Source organism: Dermacentor silvarum, chromosome 3 (assembly GCF_013339745.2).
Source record: "Dermacentor silvarum isolate Dsil-2018 chromosome 3, BIME_Dsil_1.4, whole genome shotgun sequence".
NCBI lineage: Eukaryota > Metazoa > Arthropoda > Arachnida > Ixodida > Ixodidae > Dermacentor > Dermacentor silvarum.
In genome coordinates, this window is record NC_051156.1 from 93960220 (window position 1) to 93976750 (window position 16531).

Below are 16531 nucleotides of genomic sequence, written 5' to 3' on the forward strand. Positions count from 1 at the left end.
GCTTGCCCTCCACCTCCCCACTGTAGGCCAGATGGACCACCCCGGTGGCGAGACTGACGCTGACCAGTCACTGCCCAATGTGGCAGAAGGCGACAGAGTTTACCTCATTCCCGAGGACGATTGATGCCGAGGCACCACAAGCCGAATGCAACTGTTCCCCGATGTGGGGGCTTCGCTTTGGTCTGGCCACTCCTGGTGTGCATGCGCATTTGTACTTCGCTGAACAGCTCGCTCATATGCTGTGAGTGAGAAGGCCATCGAATGGCTGCTGCAGCAGTGCAAGACTCAGGGACCAGTGCTTGCTGCAGTGACTGTCGGGTATTACTACGAAACTGGCATCGTCCAAGCATTGTAAAGCAATGGGCAGTCATTGGGTGCAGTCATCTGCAAAGAACTATTGAAACTCGTGATTGACGTATCATGGATTGACATATCATGTATGAAGTTTGAGTTGACTGAAATGCATGAAAGTGGGCTTGCTTAAAGTGGGACAGCTGTCCAGTGCTTTTGTCAGATGGCCATTCTTTTTACAAGTCGTACTTTAATAATTATAAATAGCTGAAGGCAGCTGTTGCCTAGTCAAGGAATTGTGATGGATGTGTTTTCCTTATTTTATTAATTTTGTGAATCCTAATTAAGAAATTTGGCATAATGATAAATTTGTGTGCAATGTATTATCATGCTGATGTAGATTTTCAGACTATCTTTGTGTCGATAATTATAGTTTGGTTGCCTCGGCAGATGCCTTCTCCTGTTTTTAGGGGTGTGCTAAGAGTGAATCGAATAGGACACTATTCGATTCAGTATTTGAATCGAATAGTCACTGTCTGTAAATTCTAGTGCTTTTCAAATGCTTTTGTAATATTTGAAAACATCAACTGCGCCCAAATAAACATAAAATTGAAGCAAAAGTACGGTAAATTTTCGCCCCCGCGGGCATAGTATAGACATGATAAAACATGGTATAGATATAGTATAGAACATGATCAATTGCATAGTGGACCAGGCTACGTCACTTAGGTGGCCATACTTTACTGGCTGTACAGCGATCGTTCGCAATCTCTGAAGAGCCCTGTGCATGAGACGAAACTACATGTTTAGTGCTAATGCTCCAATTGTGCTTTAAACTACGTTTCACAACGTACTATTTAATGACGGAAACTTGCTAAATTTAATAATACTGGGATGTAAACATTGTTTTGTTATATTAATTGTGATAACAGCTATTCATTATTCGAAAACTATTCAATATTCGATTTGCTTATGGCACTATTCGGTTTGTATTCGATGCGGTCTCAGAAATCACTAGTTGCACACCCCTACCTGTTTTGCGTATTGCATCTCGGGCCATGGCTTGTGCACAAATACCTTGAGATGTGCCATCGGGTCGACACCTAAAATGATTGTTTAAAGTTGCCTATAAAAAATATATGTTGACTGCAAAGCATATGTCACACAAAAGCCTGTTTATGTTTTGTTTTACAACTTCAGGCACGAGAGCTCGTGATCACATTCTGAGATTACGGCATATCTTTTTGCACCCACTTCGACTTAATATCAAAAGGAAGTTAGGGAATATAAATGTGTGCCTTACTGATGAATTAAGATGATATGGTTGTGAATTAGAATGACATAGTTGCAAGATTTGTTGCAGGATTAATGCGATCTTTCACTTGGCGTGCTCTGCTGTGCTAAAAATGTCGTGCCCTAAGGACATATTGCGTTCTTGTGTCATTATCGACAGGAATATTAGTGCCGTTGTCATGGCAAAATATTTTTCATCATCACCTTGTGCGAGAAACTCTGCAGTTTGAAGGGACAAGCACAAAAATTGTGGTCTTGACGATGCAGTGTAGGGATAATAATTGTCTAGCCCAAAGTAAAATAAATATTACTCTGTGATCTCTAATGTACTTCCAAGTATGTGTCATGGAAAGAAACTTCCATGTGACTCACTATGCATTGGGGGCTTCTGTCCTCGTAAACTGTTTTCCTGTTTCAATACAGTTGAACTGACATCGGCAAAGCATCTGTTGTGTTCAGAACAAAATAATCATTGTGTAACAAATGCCCTTCATTCTCACACATTGTTTCTAAAGATTTTCTAAGGTACTTCGAGAATAAAATGGCATATGTTTGTGACCATTTGTGTCTTTTGTCTTCTTGCAAGTCACCAAGACAACCAACACACAAGCGAATCTGCTTGAAAGAAACTTATCTTTTTCTAGACACCGTGTACATTTTCAGTGTTAGCCTATCTTGGAAACAAACAGTTCATTCTGTTTATGCAATACCGCACAGATCTATGCCACAGCACTGGCAGTGCCATCTTGTGACACTGGGTTCAACTACACTACATAGTACTACTGTAACACCTGGTTCATACAGCCGTCATTTGCCCAATTACGGCATGACGGAATTTAAGTCGGGTTTTACGTGCCAAAACCACGATTTGGTTATGAGGCATGCCATTAATTTTGACCACCAGGGGATCTTTAACTGCCACCAATTCACGGGACACGGGTGTTTTTGCATTTCACCCCCATCGAAATGTGGCCGTTGCAGCCGGGATTTGATCCCGCGACCTTGTGCTTAGCAGCGCAACACCATAGTCGCTAAAGGCCAATTTACGCTTGCGCTACCCAGCGCCACACTCACGCGTGCGGTTGTGCAAAAAATTGCACATGTCGAACACATGCACAAATTTCGGTTTACACTGTACACAGTGTAAGCCGTACAGACTAAACCGAAATTTGTGCACAAGTGTTCGATATATGCAATTTTTTGCACAACTGCATGAGTGCGGTGGGGCGCTGGGCGGCTCGAGCGTAAATCGGCACCCACCGCGGTAGATATCCGGCATGTCGGCTGTGTGATTCAGACCTAACTGCAACTACTATGTTCTACTCTGCTGATGCAAAGGCGTTGGCAGGAGTAGTTGGAAATGTATAGGGGCCATTTTATTCTCTTCCCTGTGCCGACAACACTGGTGCAAGACCAGAATGTTTAAATGCATGTTTGTTGTTGAACAGTGTATCACAAGGTTTCGCTGTGATGTAGCATATCGCAAGAGGCAACCCTGTCTCAGTGCCAAAAGATGACTATCAAGTGTATAATGCGCTGTATCCGCCTTTTGAACGTCGCTATTGGAAATGACAAATAAAAGTTATGTGTACAATCAAGAAGTTACAGCTTGAGTGATATAGTGAACAAACATTAGGAAGAAATTGGAAGCAATATTTTTTTAAAACTTGTTTAGGCAGTAACTAGCCTATGTATTGTGGTCCTGTACAAAGGGTTGAGGGCCAGAGATCGAATTTTTTAACTTTGACTGGTTGCCCGGATGATCTCGTTTTGTACTCGTAACGATGCCCGAATAACGGCTCTGGCTTTTAGATCAAGGTCACTTGAAGGTCGCCGACAACGGCAGCTAAAAGCATTTTATGCTTAAAACTCCCGATACAGCTTTATGTTGCTCAATATGTGCTACATAAAAGTGTTTTTCCGAGCGTGACAGAATTCGCGAATACACGCCAAGTGCCTCGAGCAGGCAGTCGCGCTGCAATCTTGCGTGTATTCGCGGGCTTCTTTCACGCTCGGAAAAAGTTTTATGTAGCACGTATTGAGCAACAGAAAGCTGTATCGGGAGTTTTTCATGTTGTACTACAATTTTTTCATTGACCCTTTTCGTCGAATTATAATATTTGTGAAGTTGATTTATTTAAAGTAGGTAATGAGGCGGAATACACAAACAAGAACCTGAGTATCTCCAAGCGATGTCAAACATTACATTGGTTCCGTCCAGCTACGTGGCATTTGCTTATTTTTAAAATTTTTTGGGAGGAAACGGCTTACCTTACCCCCCCCCCCCCACACACACACTTTTGACAGTTGGGGGGGGGGAGTGCTGCCCCCCCTCGGTAAGTACGCCTATGTAGTTACCCAAGCAGGCGTCAAAGAGTTTCATTACAGACCAGCACATACCTATGCTCCAAGTCGGCGTCCAATAGTTTCTTCGAACAGTGGTAGTTACAAGCCATGTCGGCGTGAAAGAGGTTGGTTGAAGAGTGGCACGTATGTACACGTTGCCACATAGTGACCCAAGTTGGTCGGATGGTTGGATTCGAACCCTGTTACCTCATCCCTGCTGCCCGAAGTGCTGCCCTTCAGACCACTGACTACCCAGTGACCCATTTAGGCGTGTGGGGTCTCACACATGCTCTTGGGACAAAGGAATGACGACACAGTAGGGCAAACAATCAAAAGGGCATTTATTGCACCTTTCATACACTAATACACACTAGCCGAATTACTACCAATAGAACATTCACATGGGCGCGTGACAAATTTATCTTAAACAAATTTATATTTTATCGCCCGAGAACTTTATACGGAACCTGACGGCGACGCCGGCAGCAGAAATGAGCCTGGAGTGTCCATATAATTGCTATCGCAATGAAAATCCGAGGACACCTACGCACTACTTGTGAGTTGTGAATGATAAATCATTAATATCCAATGAAACGCTATTGAGTGCGTTGAGACGCTTGGCCTGGTTTTACCGAGCTGAGTGTCAGTGGGTAAGACATTCGTCTTCTGAGCGTGGGGTCGTAGGCTCGAAACACAACCGCCAATGTTTTAACAGTGAACTGTTCAATCCGGCCGTTATTCCGTTAGTCGTCCACAAAAAATGTGGGCCGATCCTGGCGGTAATGCAGAAAGGGTCCACGCGCAATGGCACATACCCCTGTGAACTAGCGAAGTTGAGCCTGGCTAAGTCTAGCTAAGCATGGTTGGGACTATACACAATTTTAGAAGGCAGTGGCATTTGCCCCCTCAAAGGCGGATGCATGCGAACCTCCACCAATAGGCGCGCACTATAGACTTGCGTCATGAGCCGGACAGCCGGTGTCCCCGCCGACGGAGGACATGGCACCCCGCGCTTCAAGCTGGGGCGAGTCGCGTCAGCGTGACTATTTCTTTAGTCGCGGAGGCAATCGGCAGCTGCGCTTCGGTCATCTGGGCGGGGCCTCCCCTGTCTTCTTAAGTTGTACCCGACTATACTTTAGCTTAATCAGTCATCGATAGCCAATCAATAGCTAATCGATAATCGATCAATAATTGGTAAATTCCGAAAATGCTGGGGATGTCTTGGTAGTGATTAGTGTAGCCCAAATACGTAGCTAATACGTTGCGACAGCCAATCAATAGCTAATTGATAATCAATCAATAAATTCTGGAAAATGCTGGGGATGACTTGGTAGTGCTTAGCCTAGCCTAAATGCCAGTACTAGCTAGGTGCCCATCAGCTTCATGGTCTTTTTAGCATTGTGCCTCCAGTGCAAGCTACGCTAGTTTTTTTCCCTTTCGTATTGTTTTTTTATACATTAATTTTTTATAGGTATTACCAAGCCGAAGTCAGAACGCAGGCGAGAGCTTGCGCGGACAAGGAACACGCAGATAACACAGGCTTCCGAGAGTGAAGGTGACGTGACTAGGCGTGGCGGTGATGCCCTCTCCTCTTCTTCTTTCTGGGGTTTTACGTTCCAAAACCAGTTCTGATTATGAGGCACGCCGTAGTGGAGGGCTCCGAATTTATTTTGACCACCTGGAGTTCTTTAATGAGCACCACAACGCAAGCTCACGCAACACTTGGTGCGCCAGCGCGGCAGGTGTTCTCTTTCGCCCACTCTGCTCAGTTGAGGGGCGCATGTGAAATGGCGTCGCAGCCATTGGGAAATTAGGTGCCGTTTCGTTGCTACAGACGCCGGCTTTTTCGCTCATTGAGCCATTTGATGCTTTCGCATCAAAAAGTCATGCGTATATGGGGAGAACAAAAGCAAAGTTATTCGGATGGGCAAGGGTGCAAGGAAGTCATGCGTGCAAAGCCAATAATGAAAAAAAAAATATTGTTCGAAATGCAATAGTTATGCGCAGTAACGGCTCCGATCAGCGCTATTAGATTTGCGGTCACGGTCGTCTGCGATTTGCGGCTATGCATGCGGAGCATTATTTTATTCAACATCTTGTTAGCTGGGGCGCAGGCGCGTAGCCAGGGGGGGGGGGGGGCTGATGGGGCTTCAGCCCCTCCCCCCCCCCCCGAAATTTTTTCGTGCTGGCATGCACCGCTGACCAAAACTACCACCGACGCCGGCAATCATTCTGGATTTTGTGTACAATGTCCTTGTCACGCTCGAAAACACATTTCGGCACGAGCATTGCGAACTCGGGCTGGATTTCGTGACAACGCCCTTGCACCTGGTGTCACGTAACGCAAGGAGCCCCATCCGAGCACAAACTTTCAACGGCTTTTCGATAGCGAGCGGGCGCGTTGCGGAATCTCGCAGCGGCCGCGGAATATACGGAGCGCATGGATTTCAATTACGAAACTTTATGGGTATACAGTTCTCATAAACTTTTGACGTGAAAGGTGCGCTGAAATTTCCAAAGGCATGCTTTAAAAGATTTTCAATTCTAGAACTTTATGGGGTTAATGTTCTTATAAACTTGGGCCAACATGCGCGCACTGGAACGCTCGTGTCCAAGCCGTTCCATAAATGGAAGCGCGCGCTCGCAATCTCCCACACACACGAAAATACTAAATATCACCGTGACTGTCAGCTAGCAGCTGATAATTTTCTCCAAACATTTTCAGGAAGCGTGCCCAATGTGGTTGATCAGCTGGACCAGGGCAGGCAAAGTAAAATATGAGAAAACAGAAGAAAGTGAACGGCCTATTATTGAGGATTTTTTTTTTTTTTTTGCGGGCGACAAGGTCTGGCTCTCCGTAGCCACAGGGACAGGGGCCCTATGGATTTAAGCAATGCCCCTGCCGAAAATACATGCATTTTCAGAGTGCTTCTTCGCATGGGAGCTGATTATGGAGATACATATCTGAAGAACCATTTGGAAAGTTGCCCCAGTATTGCCTCGTATTTAAGCCCAGACGCACAAAACCAAATTATAGAAATTTGTGGTGACATTATCAAAGAAAGCTTAGATTCAAAAGCAGGCTACTTCTCCATACTTCCTGACGAAACGACGGACATCGCTGGAATCGAACAGCCTACTGTTTCTGCAAGGTACCTAAACAAGTGTGCCAACGACATCAAGGGAGTGTTTTAGGTTTTAGCACCAGAATAGATGCCCATCTCTCACTGCGACAGCAGGTTCTATGTAAATGTGTAAATACTGCTGCAGCTTCTAGTCACCCTTCCAGTGACCACTGCCAGCGCAGAGAGAATATTTTTTTAACAGAGTTTACTAAAAAACTACTTGCACTCTACAATGTCTGTGGAACGCATGGTTAGGCTGGCGCTTCTATACACCCACAGAGACGTCGGCATCAACGTGACCGCTTCGCTCAACTTTCCCGCCGAGAGAAGTTTGTCCTTTAGATAGCGAAGCAGCAAAAATTAATGCAAGTAAAAAGCACTGTTTATTCAGGTCCATAAGTTCTTAATTATGAAAACGTATGACCGCTCATTAGCTATTAAAACCGTAGAAATTTTCGCCGTTTATTCTAGCAGTTAGCATCTTGATCACAATTATCACGCGAATACAAAAATTACGAGGATACCAATAACCAATTTTGACCGACCTTGCTCATTGAAAGCCCGGCCCACGCGGCGTTCGCCAAAAACACTCGGATATTGGGTAGTTCAACTTACCGCATCATCTGTGGGCTTCGTTGGTCCTTTTCTTTCCTTTTCAGCTACCTGCTTTTATTTCTTTTTTGAAACGAAGGAATACCCTCCATTAATTTTGGGTGCAGAATAATTGTTGGCGTTGTGCAGGCAGTTAAATTACACATTTTCGTACTGATTTACGCATTATTCCTCTATTATTCTACCCACATGGCACTGTCGCGACCGCTGCATGGCCCAAGTACATATCACGATTTCTGCGATCATAGTTATGTTCTTGCCAGGATCATCTGTCTTTCTGTGCTCAAAGTTTACTATCTGTGACTGAGGAACATGTTTATTAGTCGTATTTGACACATTATATACACTGACGTTTGCTTAAATACGTAGATTTATTGGAGACTCATACGTATTTTTAAATATCTTACTGCGAGGTTTTGTGTATACAAGCAGTGAACTTTGTTTCCAGCGACTCTTTTATTGCCCTTTAGCGAGTTGTATCTTCGCATTTCTAATATATACTTTGCAGAACTCCCACTTTTTATTGGTACTCACTGCTGCGAGTATTAGTTCGGTGTAATTACAATACACGACGAATTACAGCTGCTCCTGCGCAATCGATTGCAACGAGGGATAGCGTCATTGAGGTTTCTTCCTGGCCGTTGCATATGTGGAAAAATGTAAACAAGGTTCTTGAACGACAAAGATTCATCAAAATATTTGTCCTCAACTTATTCATTTCATGGCCTTTACGTTTTTCATATAAGCTGCATGCACTGCTTTGCTGGTTTCGAACTGATATTGACCCTTTTCGCGGCGATCCCGTGGGCGCTGCATGCCATATTTGATCACGTGGTGACGCGTCCATTGCTTGCCTCAACTGCCTCCGTTGCCTCCTTGTTTACAATGGAAGTGTATGACGCCGGCGCGGCTTAGAAAACCTCTGTTTTCGGAGATATCGTAGACGTTGACTAGGTGGACGGCACGAAGCTTTGATCACAGCTTCAGAGAACATGCAAAAGCGCTTTCGGAGCTGATTGAGCTATGTCCAAACGGCGCAGGCAGTTTATATGGTGCTTCTTCTAAAAGCGGGGCTAAATATGCATTCCAAGCTTTGCGAATATGAATTCAGTCAGGATTAGTGTGTTTTGCTCTTTGTTCTTTATTCGGCAAATATTTTGAAGCAGTGGCTTGTCAGTTTCTGACTCAGTGAAGTTCCTCGGTGCGGCCACTATATGATTATTTTCTGCCTAATCGCTCGCGGGTGTGCTCAGTTCCGAATCCGGTAGATTTGTTCTTGCTGCGCACAAGGCTTGAAGCGTAGCTGTTTTGTACATTGCAATCATCATCATCATCAGCCTATATTTTATGTCCACTGCAGGACGAAGGCCTCTCCCTGCGATCTCCAATTACCCCTGTCTTGCGCTAGCGTATTCCAACTTGCGCCTGCAAGAAAAGTAGAAAGTTACCTATCAAGAAAGGGGTCAGGCAAGGAGACACAATCTCTCCAATGCTATTCACTGCATGCTTAGAAGAAGTATTCAAGCTCTTAGACTTCCCTGGGAAGGCTTAGGAGTGAGGATCAACGGCGAATATCTCAGCAACCTTCGATTTGCAGATGACATTGTCCTATTCAGCAACAACGGAGACAAATTACAACAAATGATTGAGGACCTTAATCGAGAAAGTGTAAGAATTGGGTTGAAGATGAATATGCAGAAGACAAAGATAATGTTCAATAGCCTGGCAAGTGAAGATGAATATGCAGAAGACAAAGATAATGTTCAATAGCCTGGCAAGGGAACAAGAATTCAGGATCGCCAGTCAGCCTCTATAGTCTGTAAAGGAGTACGTTTATCTAGGTCAATTACTCACAGGGGACCCTGATCACGAGAAAGAAATTTACAGAAGAATAAAATTGGGTTGGAGTGCATACGGCAGGCATTACCAAATCCTGACTGGGACCTTACCACTGTCATTGAAAAGAAAAGTGTACAATCATTGCATTCTACCGGTGCTAACATATGGGGCAGAAACTTGGAGGTTAACGAAGAAACTCGAGAACAAGTTAAGGACCGCACAAAGAGCGATGGAACGAAAAATCTTAGGACTAACGTTAAGAGACAGAAAGAGAGCGGTGTGGATCAGAGAACAAACGGGGATATCCGATATTCTAGTACATTGTAATACCTTGTAGCAAATATATATTACAGCTAGTAACTTGCTTACTCTTGTGGACCGTCACGAAACATTCAGCTTCGACCATTGGTGCGCCATAGCACGTCCGTCATTTATTGTGTGTATACAGTGCGCATATATTCAAGTGTGCGTCCATTCACTTATTCTTGATACGTCGGCGATAGAGTGGGCGTAAGTTTTCGTGCCATTTGGACAGATGTGTATAGATAACGTGCGCGAAACTTACTATGACAGGAAGCGGCGCTACTCCCTTTGTCATTGTTTAACGAGTGGTACTCACTGTTGCCGACGTTCTGGGGATGAAGCCCTTTCTTTGAAGGTTAGCGATACAAGGCTGGCGGATGAGCAAATTTCTGTATCCTCTAGGAAAGCCGTACATCACGAAGTGCCGGTAACACGTTCGGACAGTTGCAGCAGCGGTCCACGAACTTCGCCAGACAGATTCATTGTATTCCTTAACATGCCAGTCACTATTTTTGCAGCCAACTACTGCACACGTCTTCAATCCACATTATTCAATCTAGCATGATTGGAGCACAGTGTGTTAGCGAAAACTCAGTTGCATTTCCGACAGCTGATCGCACAGAAGCAAGGTAGAATCGGTAATGGTTTCGTATTCGTGCGCGGTCGCTGAGGAGAGGTATGGCGCGCCGCCGTGAGCGCCATCTCGTTTCTCTAAAACAAACTGCTCCGCGAAAAGGGTCAATAGTTCTAAAGTTCATGTGATGTTTTCTTTACTTATTATTTAGACAAAAAAAAAACACGGCAGCATTGATATCAGTTATTTCTGCCACAATTTTTGGGGCATACGAATATATTCTGTTATGAAAACATACATATTTTAATGGACAGTGCATAGCGTTCAATAATTCGTTTGCAGCATCTAATATACAATCAAATTGGCAATGCAGTTATTATTCATGCATTTGATCCCTCGACAAATTCTATAAGGAGGAGGCCGCGCTGCAACCTGAGCCCCCCCGAACAAAATTTCTGGCTACGCCACTGCTGGGGCTAGTATAGTTTATCATGCAGAGAAGATAGAAAGCGTGCTTAAGGGAAGCGTGAGAAAGCGATGCCGTCGCGCATTACGTAATGTCAACTGATTTCTGGTCAGTTATTGCACGCAGCAACGAGCTTCGTCATGCCTTGACGAAGTTCACAATAAATGCAGCCATTGTGCAGAAAGAAAGCAGACATCAGGCAAACAGTTTACTTCAGCCCAAGTTTATTAACATTAGAGGTGAACCAGAGAAAGAAGCTTCTTTGGAGGTAGCCAAAGAAAGTCATAATTGGAAATATAAATAGCAGTATTTTTGCTGTACGAAGTAAATAACTGCCGAAGCAAGAATACCGTAGGCAATGCGCAAACGCAAAAGGTGTGATTCCAAGCACTAAAGGGAATTGCTCAGGCATAAAACCCAGCGCATAAATAACAAATATAATCTATTAATACCGGGCTCTTCAATGTGCCAGATCAGATGAAAGTATAAAAGGAGACAACACATATGCACTAACATGTACAGATTTTGTCAGAACAAGCGAGTTCTTCCCAAGGGCTGCCTGCGCCGTATACATCTCCGGGTGCTGGAATATATTCCGGCGGCCGAATCTTAAGTTTTCAGAGGTTTCGAGCTCTGTCGATACTGCAGCAAGCTGACTGGACGTTCCGGAATCAGCTAGGGTCATTCGATCAGCGGCCTCGTTTCTATCTGCGCAGACTGTACATCAAAGTTACATGTTCACGAGATGTGCATGAGATCGCTTCACCATCAAAATTGTCATACTTCGATTAGAATGTTTGAAATGCAATGAAAATGTCCGAGTCTCATGTGCAGTGGATTACCTTCAGGCACTTTGCAGATTCGCAACGATCAGCATTTGCACTGTTCAGGTACTTCACTAAGAATAGCAGACAGGTGGTCACATAGAAAGTAATAATTTCCGCAGCAATTGAGTGTGGAGCACTCGACCGCAAATTCCTGCTTTTTCCTCATGAGCTCAATCACGTCCATCTCGCTTTCATGATGAAGTCTCCCGAGTGCCGAAACAGCTTGTGAAAAGGTTTTGCAAATATCTAACAAATCTGAAGAGATAGCCAGGCGGGTAGCAAGCCCCCTCTGTCCCGCAGCCGTGTGTAATGACCTGCACTGTGCTGTCGAATGTCTTCTTTAGTGGAATGATTCTGGAGAGCATTCGCGTTCTTTGCAGTGTGCCGAGCGAGCTTGCTGCCCGATCCAATGTCACTTAGTCTTCGTGACATCATTGGGTCAACTTCCCATGGTGTGCAGTTGCATGAACTGAATTTCGGCATAGCTATTGCGAATGGTGTAGTGTATATAGATAAACATTGCGCAACATTAATGCTGCCACTTGTGCAGTGCGTAAACATCGGATAAGATTACGTGTTGCATGTGATTACAGTAGACACTCGTACGCATACTGCATTTAGCTTTATAGCACTTAACCGCTTCACGAAAGCTTCACTTCAGATAGATTTCATAATGCGCTGGAGAACGAGTTGATACATTCCCGCTCTTCTGGTGCAGTCCAACCCTTACCTGCTCCTCTGCAGAGAGATCCAGATCGGGAGCAGATTAAACCATTTGCCGCGCGACGCAAGAGGAGACGGGAGGCAATTACACCTAATGAACACCTGTCCGCGAAAGGCCTCCCAAGATGTGCGCCAGTGCTCGCTCACAAAGCCCGCAGCTGCTTTGCGCTCACTGAAGGCGTGCTCGTGAACTCGCGTTCCTAAGTGTCTGTGGCGAAGCGCGCATCGATTCAGGCACAAATTGACGCAATGCAATTGCAGCCACCCTGGGTCAAGTGCTCGACATGACAAGACGGACACCCCGCCCACTATACGCCACATACTCTGGGATTGACCATGACTGCAGGACGCCCGTAACCGCCATTGCAAGCACTGCAAAAACACTGGAGGAGTGGATTTATAGCGCCGCGGTGGCCAGGGCTGCCTACAATCCCTGTGGGACTTCACCCTGGAGACTGGCGTGGCTGGCCGTATCTAGGTCTTCCGAGACGTAGAGGGACTTCGTCGCCGGGGTCATTGACTCTTCTTTGGCGGCGGCGATGGGGTTATCCCACGCCCCTCTTCTTACACCCTTCCCATCTTCCCACACCCTAGCGTAGGCCACAGAGTCATCTCATTTGGAACAAAATTCATCCATTCATTCATTCATACAATAAAGGCACCGTATTTGAATACATCATTAGCAACATCAATCGCTACGCATAATCTTTTGCGTGAAGAAGCGACACGTGTCGCGTGCGGGGGCGAATCTAGACACCGTGCTCTTCGTCAGCGCCAGTGAACAGGTCGCTGGCGTTGAGTCCATAGCCGGCCACGTCGATGGGTATGGTCCAGCCAAGCAGCACGCTGCCGATGGTGTTGGCTCCGAGCACGAGCACCAGCATGGCTGCCACCTTCGTCAGGATACCTGGCAGCACCTGCGGCCGGTGGGGCGTTGGGCCATGGGAACAGGATCACTCAAGCATGTCGTAAGTGTATGCACATATTTCACCGACAAGGAGGTGCTTTGGACTAGTTGCGCAGACTCAAAAAAAAAAAAAAAAAACACGCGAGAAAGTGCAAACAATGGCAGCCACCCCAAGTTCAGCAACAATTTTCACTGCTAAGGCAATAGGTTCTCAAACACTTTAATTGCAAAAAAAAAAAAGAAGCGGTGAACATGCTCCGCACTAGAAAAGAACACGACGGGACAAAGCTGGAATTCGCAACTGAAATTTTATTACGGAAAAGGGACATACAGGGTTGATAATAGGGGATTGTCGGAAATCACCTGTTGCAGATAACATAATTCAAGTGCATGAGCTAGATTACTCGGAGAGGCGGACATTGCTTGCATGAGAACCCATAACTTATATTAACTCATTAACTCATTAACTTCTTGATTATTTACGGCACATATTGCAATTTACGAATTATGGCCGGTGAGCTTGCAAGGAATGTTTGGTAACAAAACGCTTTTTTCATGAAAAAAAAAGTTTTTTTTAAACACGAAAGTAACTGGAACGCCCACGCATTTCCTCTCGCACCTTGAGAAATAATAATGCGAAACTGACTGCATATCTGTGTGTTGTGCGCCAACACACAACGCGGTACAGCACATTAATATGGTTCAGATATATTCGCCTTCTGCAAGTATGGATTTCTAGCCCAGTGGGTAAGACACTGTGCTTCTGAGCGTGGGGTCGTTGGTTGGAAACTGACTACCGCCGTTTTTTCTTCAAATGTATTCTGTTTTTCTTTATGAAGGGCATCATGTTGCACGTTACGGACTAACCGACCGACGGTCAGATTTCCTGGGTGTGTCGCCTAAGAGTGCTTACGCACTAAAATTTGGCAGTTACGCCCGAAGGTGAAGTATCGAAAGCCAGCTTTATTACAGCGAACCTGTATACCTCTACCCCTGCTGCATTTGTCCTGTCTGTGGGCAAAACCTCAATCAGCGGGAGGTGTGCGCCACTGGGTTCCTTGCGGCACCACCAGATGGCACTCGCAGTGGCGGTGCGTACTAATTAGGCCACTACTAATTAGGCCACTACCGCCACTCGCAGTGGCGGTAGTAGGCGTACTAATTAGGCGAGGTCTGAAGTGGCGAAGGGTAAACGAGACATGTAAAGAGCATTTATGGATTAGTGGTACATGGCAAGGTAAAAAGACGTGGCTGGGAGTAGCTTACCTGTGGACAGGTAGTGATAGCAGGGAAAAAAATAAGGAATTGGTCGATTGCATTAGAAGCGATATTAATGAGTTCAGTAACTCGGGCCAGGTGATATTAGTGGGAGATATGAACGCGCACATGGACGATTTAGACGGATATACTGATTACAACGGCTCTCTAGTGCTGGATTTGTGTGATGAACAGAACCTTATAGTAGTTAACAGGGAGAATAAGTGTCATGGACAGGTAACGTGGCAATGCGGAAACAGGCAGTCATGTATCGACTACGCCTTAGTCTCAGAAATGGTCTACGAACAACTGGACCAAATGATAATAGACGAAAATGGAAAAAATAGCCTGGGAAGCGATCATAGACGTTTAGCATTAAAGTTTGGGAGAGATACCAGCGCAGAACATGAACCAATAGCCTCAGAGTTTTTAAAAATGAATGACGAGCAAATAACAGAGATCGCAAACAACATAGAGAAGAAAATTGAGGATTTTCCTACAGCAGTCTGGGAATATAAGGAACTGGTGGAGGTTATGCAGCATGAAATAAGGCGGACACGGCAATACAATTGTTGGATTGGAAAGAGGAAACCACGTAAGTGGTGGAACAAGGAAATTAAACAAGCTATAGAAGAGCGTAAAGAGGCATCTAGGGTTCATCGAGAAGCCAAAAAGTTGGGATTACAAGAAGAAGAGGTGCTCCTTAGATGGAATACGTACCGAGAAAAGAAAAGGGTTGCGAGTGAGCTCGTGCAAGAGAAAATTAAATGCGCAAGTGAACGTTGGGTGCATAACATTCACAAAAGAGACAAAGGCGCCCCAAAAAGATTCTGGAACCATATAAAAGCACTCGGAGCTCCAACTAGAAACTCGCAAACGGCTATAAGGGATGAAGACGGTAACATCTATGAAGGCGATGATGCGCTGCGGTACATCACAGACGTTATCAGGCATAACTTCGGTACGAGAAAAAGCGTAGTTCAGACAACAGATCCAGCAACAACAGAGAGGCCTGAGAGATCAAAATTCAGCATAGAAAGCTTTTATTGGAAAAAGGCAGCAGAAAATGTCCCTAACAACACGGCAGCAGGACCCGATGAAATCCCAATACAGCTAATCAAAAACCTCGGTCCAAAAAGCAAGGCACTGCTGACTAATGCCATAGAGCAAGTGATTAGAACAAAGAATATTCCCGTTGGATGGCGTGAAAGCAAGATGAATCTTATCTACAAAGGCAAAGGAGATAAGGATAAGACGAGCTCGTACAGGCCAGTTACAGTAACGTCGGTGATATATAGAATGGCAATGCAAGCCACAAAATTAGAACTGTCGAAGTGGGTGGAGGAAAACGGTGTATTGGGGGAACTACAGAATGGGTTCAGGCCAGGCAGACGCTTAGAAGACAATATGTTTGTACTAACTCAGTGCATAGAGATTTCAGTAGCTCAGAAAAGACCTTTATGGATAGCATTTCTAGATATTAAAGGAGCTTATGACAACGTAGACAGGGAATTGTTGTGGGATATTCTTCAATACGAAGGCATAGATGACGATTTCGTGGAGCTGCTGAGGGAGATATATCGAGACAACCAAGTACAAGTGGCATGGGAAGGCCGAAAAGGAAATGAAATGGTGGGAATTCACCAAGGATTGAAGCAAGGATGCCCTCTGTCACCATTGTTGTTCACGCTTTACGTCAAGGGCATAGAAAGACGACTGGAAAACAGCGAATTAGGTTTTGATTTATCCTACATGCGTAATGGACAAATGGTGCAACAGAAGATCCCTGGACTGATGTACGCAGACGACATTGTGCTACTAGCGGACAATAAAAAAGATTTACAGATACTTGCGAATATCTGTGGGAACGCAGCGACAAATCTAGGCCTTAAGTTTAGCACAGAGAAATCAGGGATTATGATCTTTAATGAGCACACGAGTAACTTCGTGGTGTCAATTCAACAGCAA

General features: G+C 45.0%; 2 protein-coding genes across 2 annotated transcripts in view; one reads left to right on the plus strand and one right to left on the minus strand.

Annotated features, from left to right (window-relative positions):
• The window catches only part of LOC119445588 (protein spinster homolog 3-like), an 81857-nt gene extending 79712 nt beyond the window's left edge, over positions 1-2145 (plus strand). Inside the window, exon 11 of the mRNA XM_037709858.2 lies at positions 27-2145. Within this exon, the coding sequence (XP_037565786.1) occupies positions 27-124 (98 nt within the window). The 3' untranslated portion in view covers positions 125-2145. The remainder of the gene's footprint in view (positions 1-26) is intronic.
• A 10861-nt stretch (positions 2146-13006) lies between these two features.
• LOC119444565 (uncharacterized) overlaps positions 13007-16531 on the minus strand; it is a 61304-nt gene continuing 57779 nt past the window's right edge. Inside the window, exon 6 of the mRNA XM_049664649.1 lies at positions 13007-13316. Within this exon, the coding sequence (XP_049520606.1) occupies positions 13149-13316 (168 nt within the window). The 3' untranslated portion in view covers positions 13007-13148. The remainder of the gene's footprint in view (positions 13317-16531) is intronic.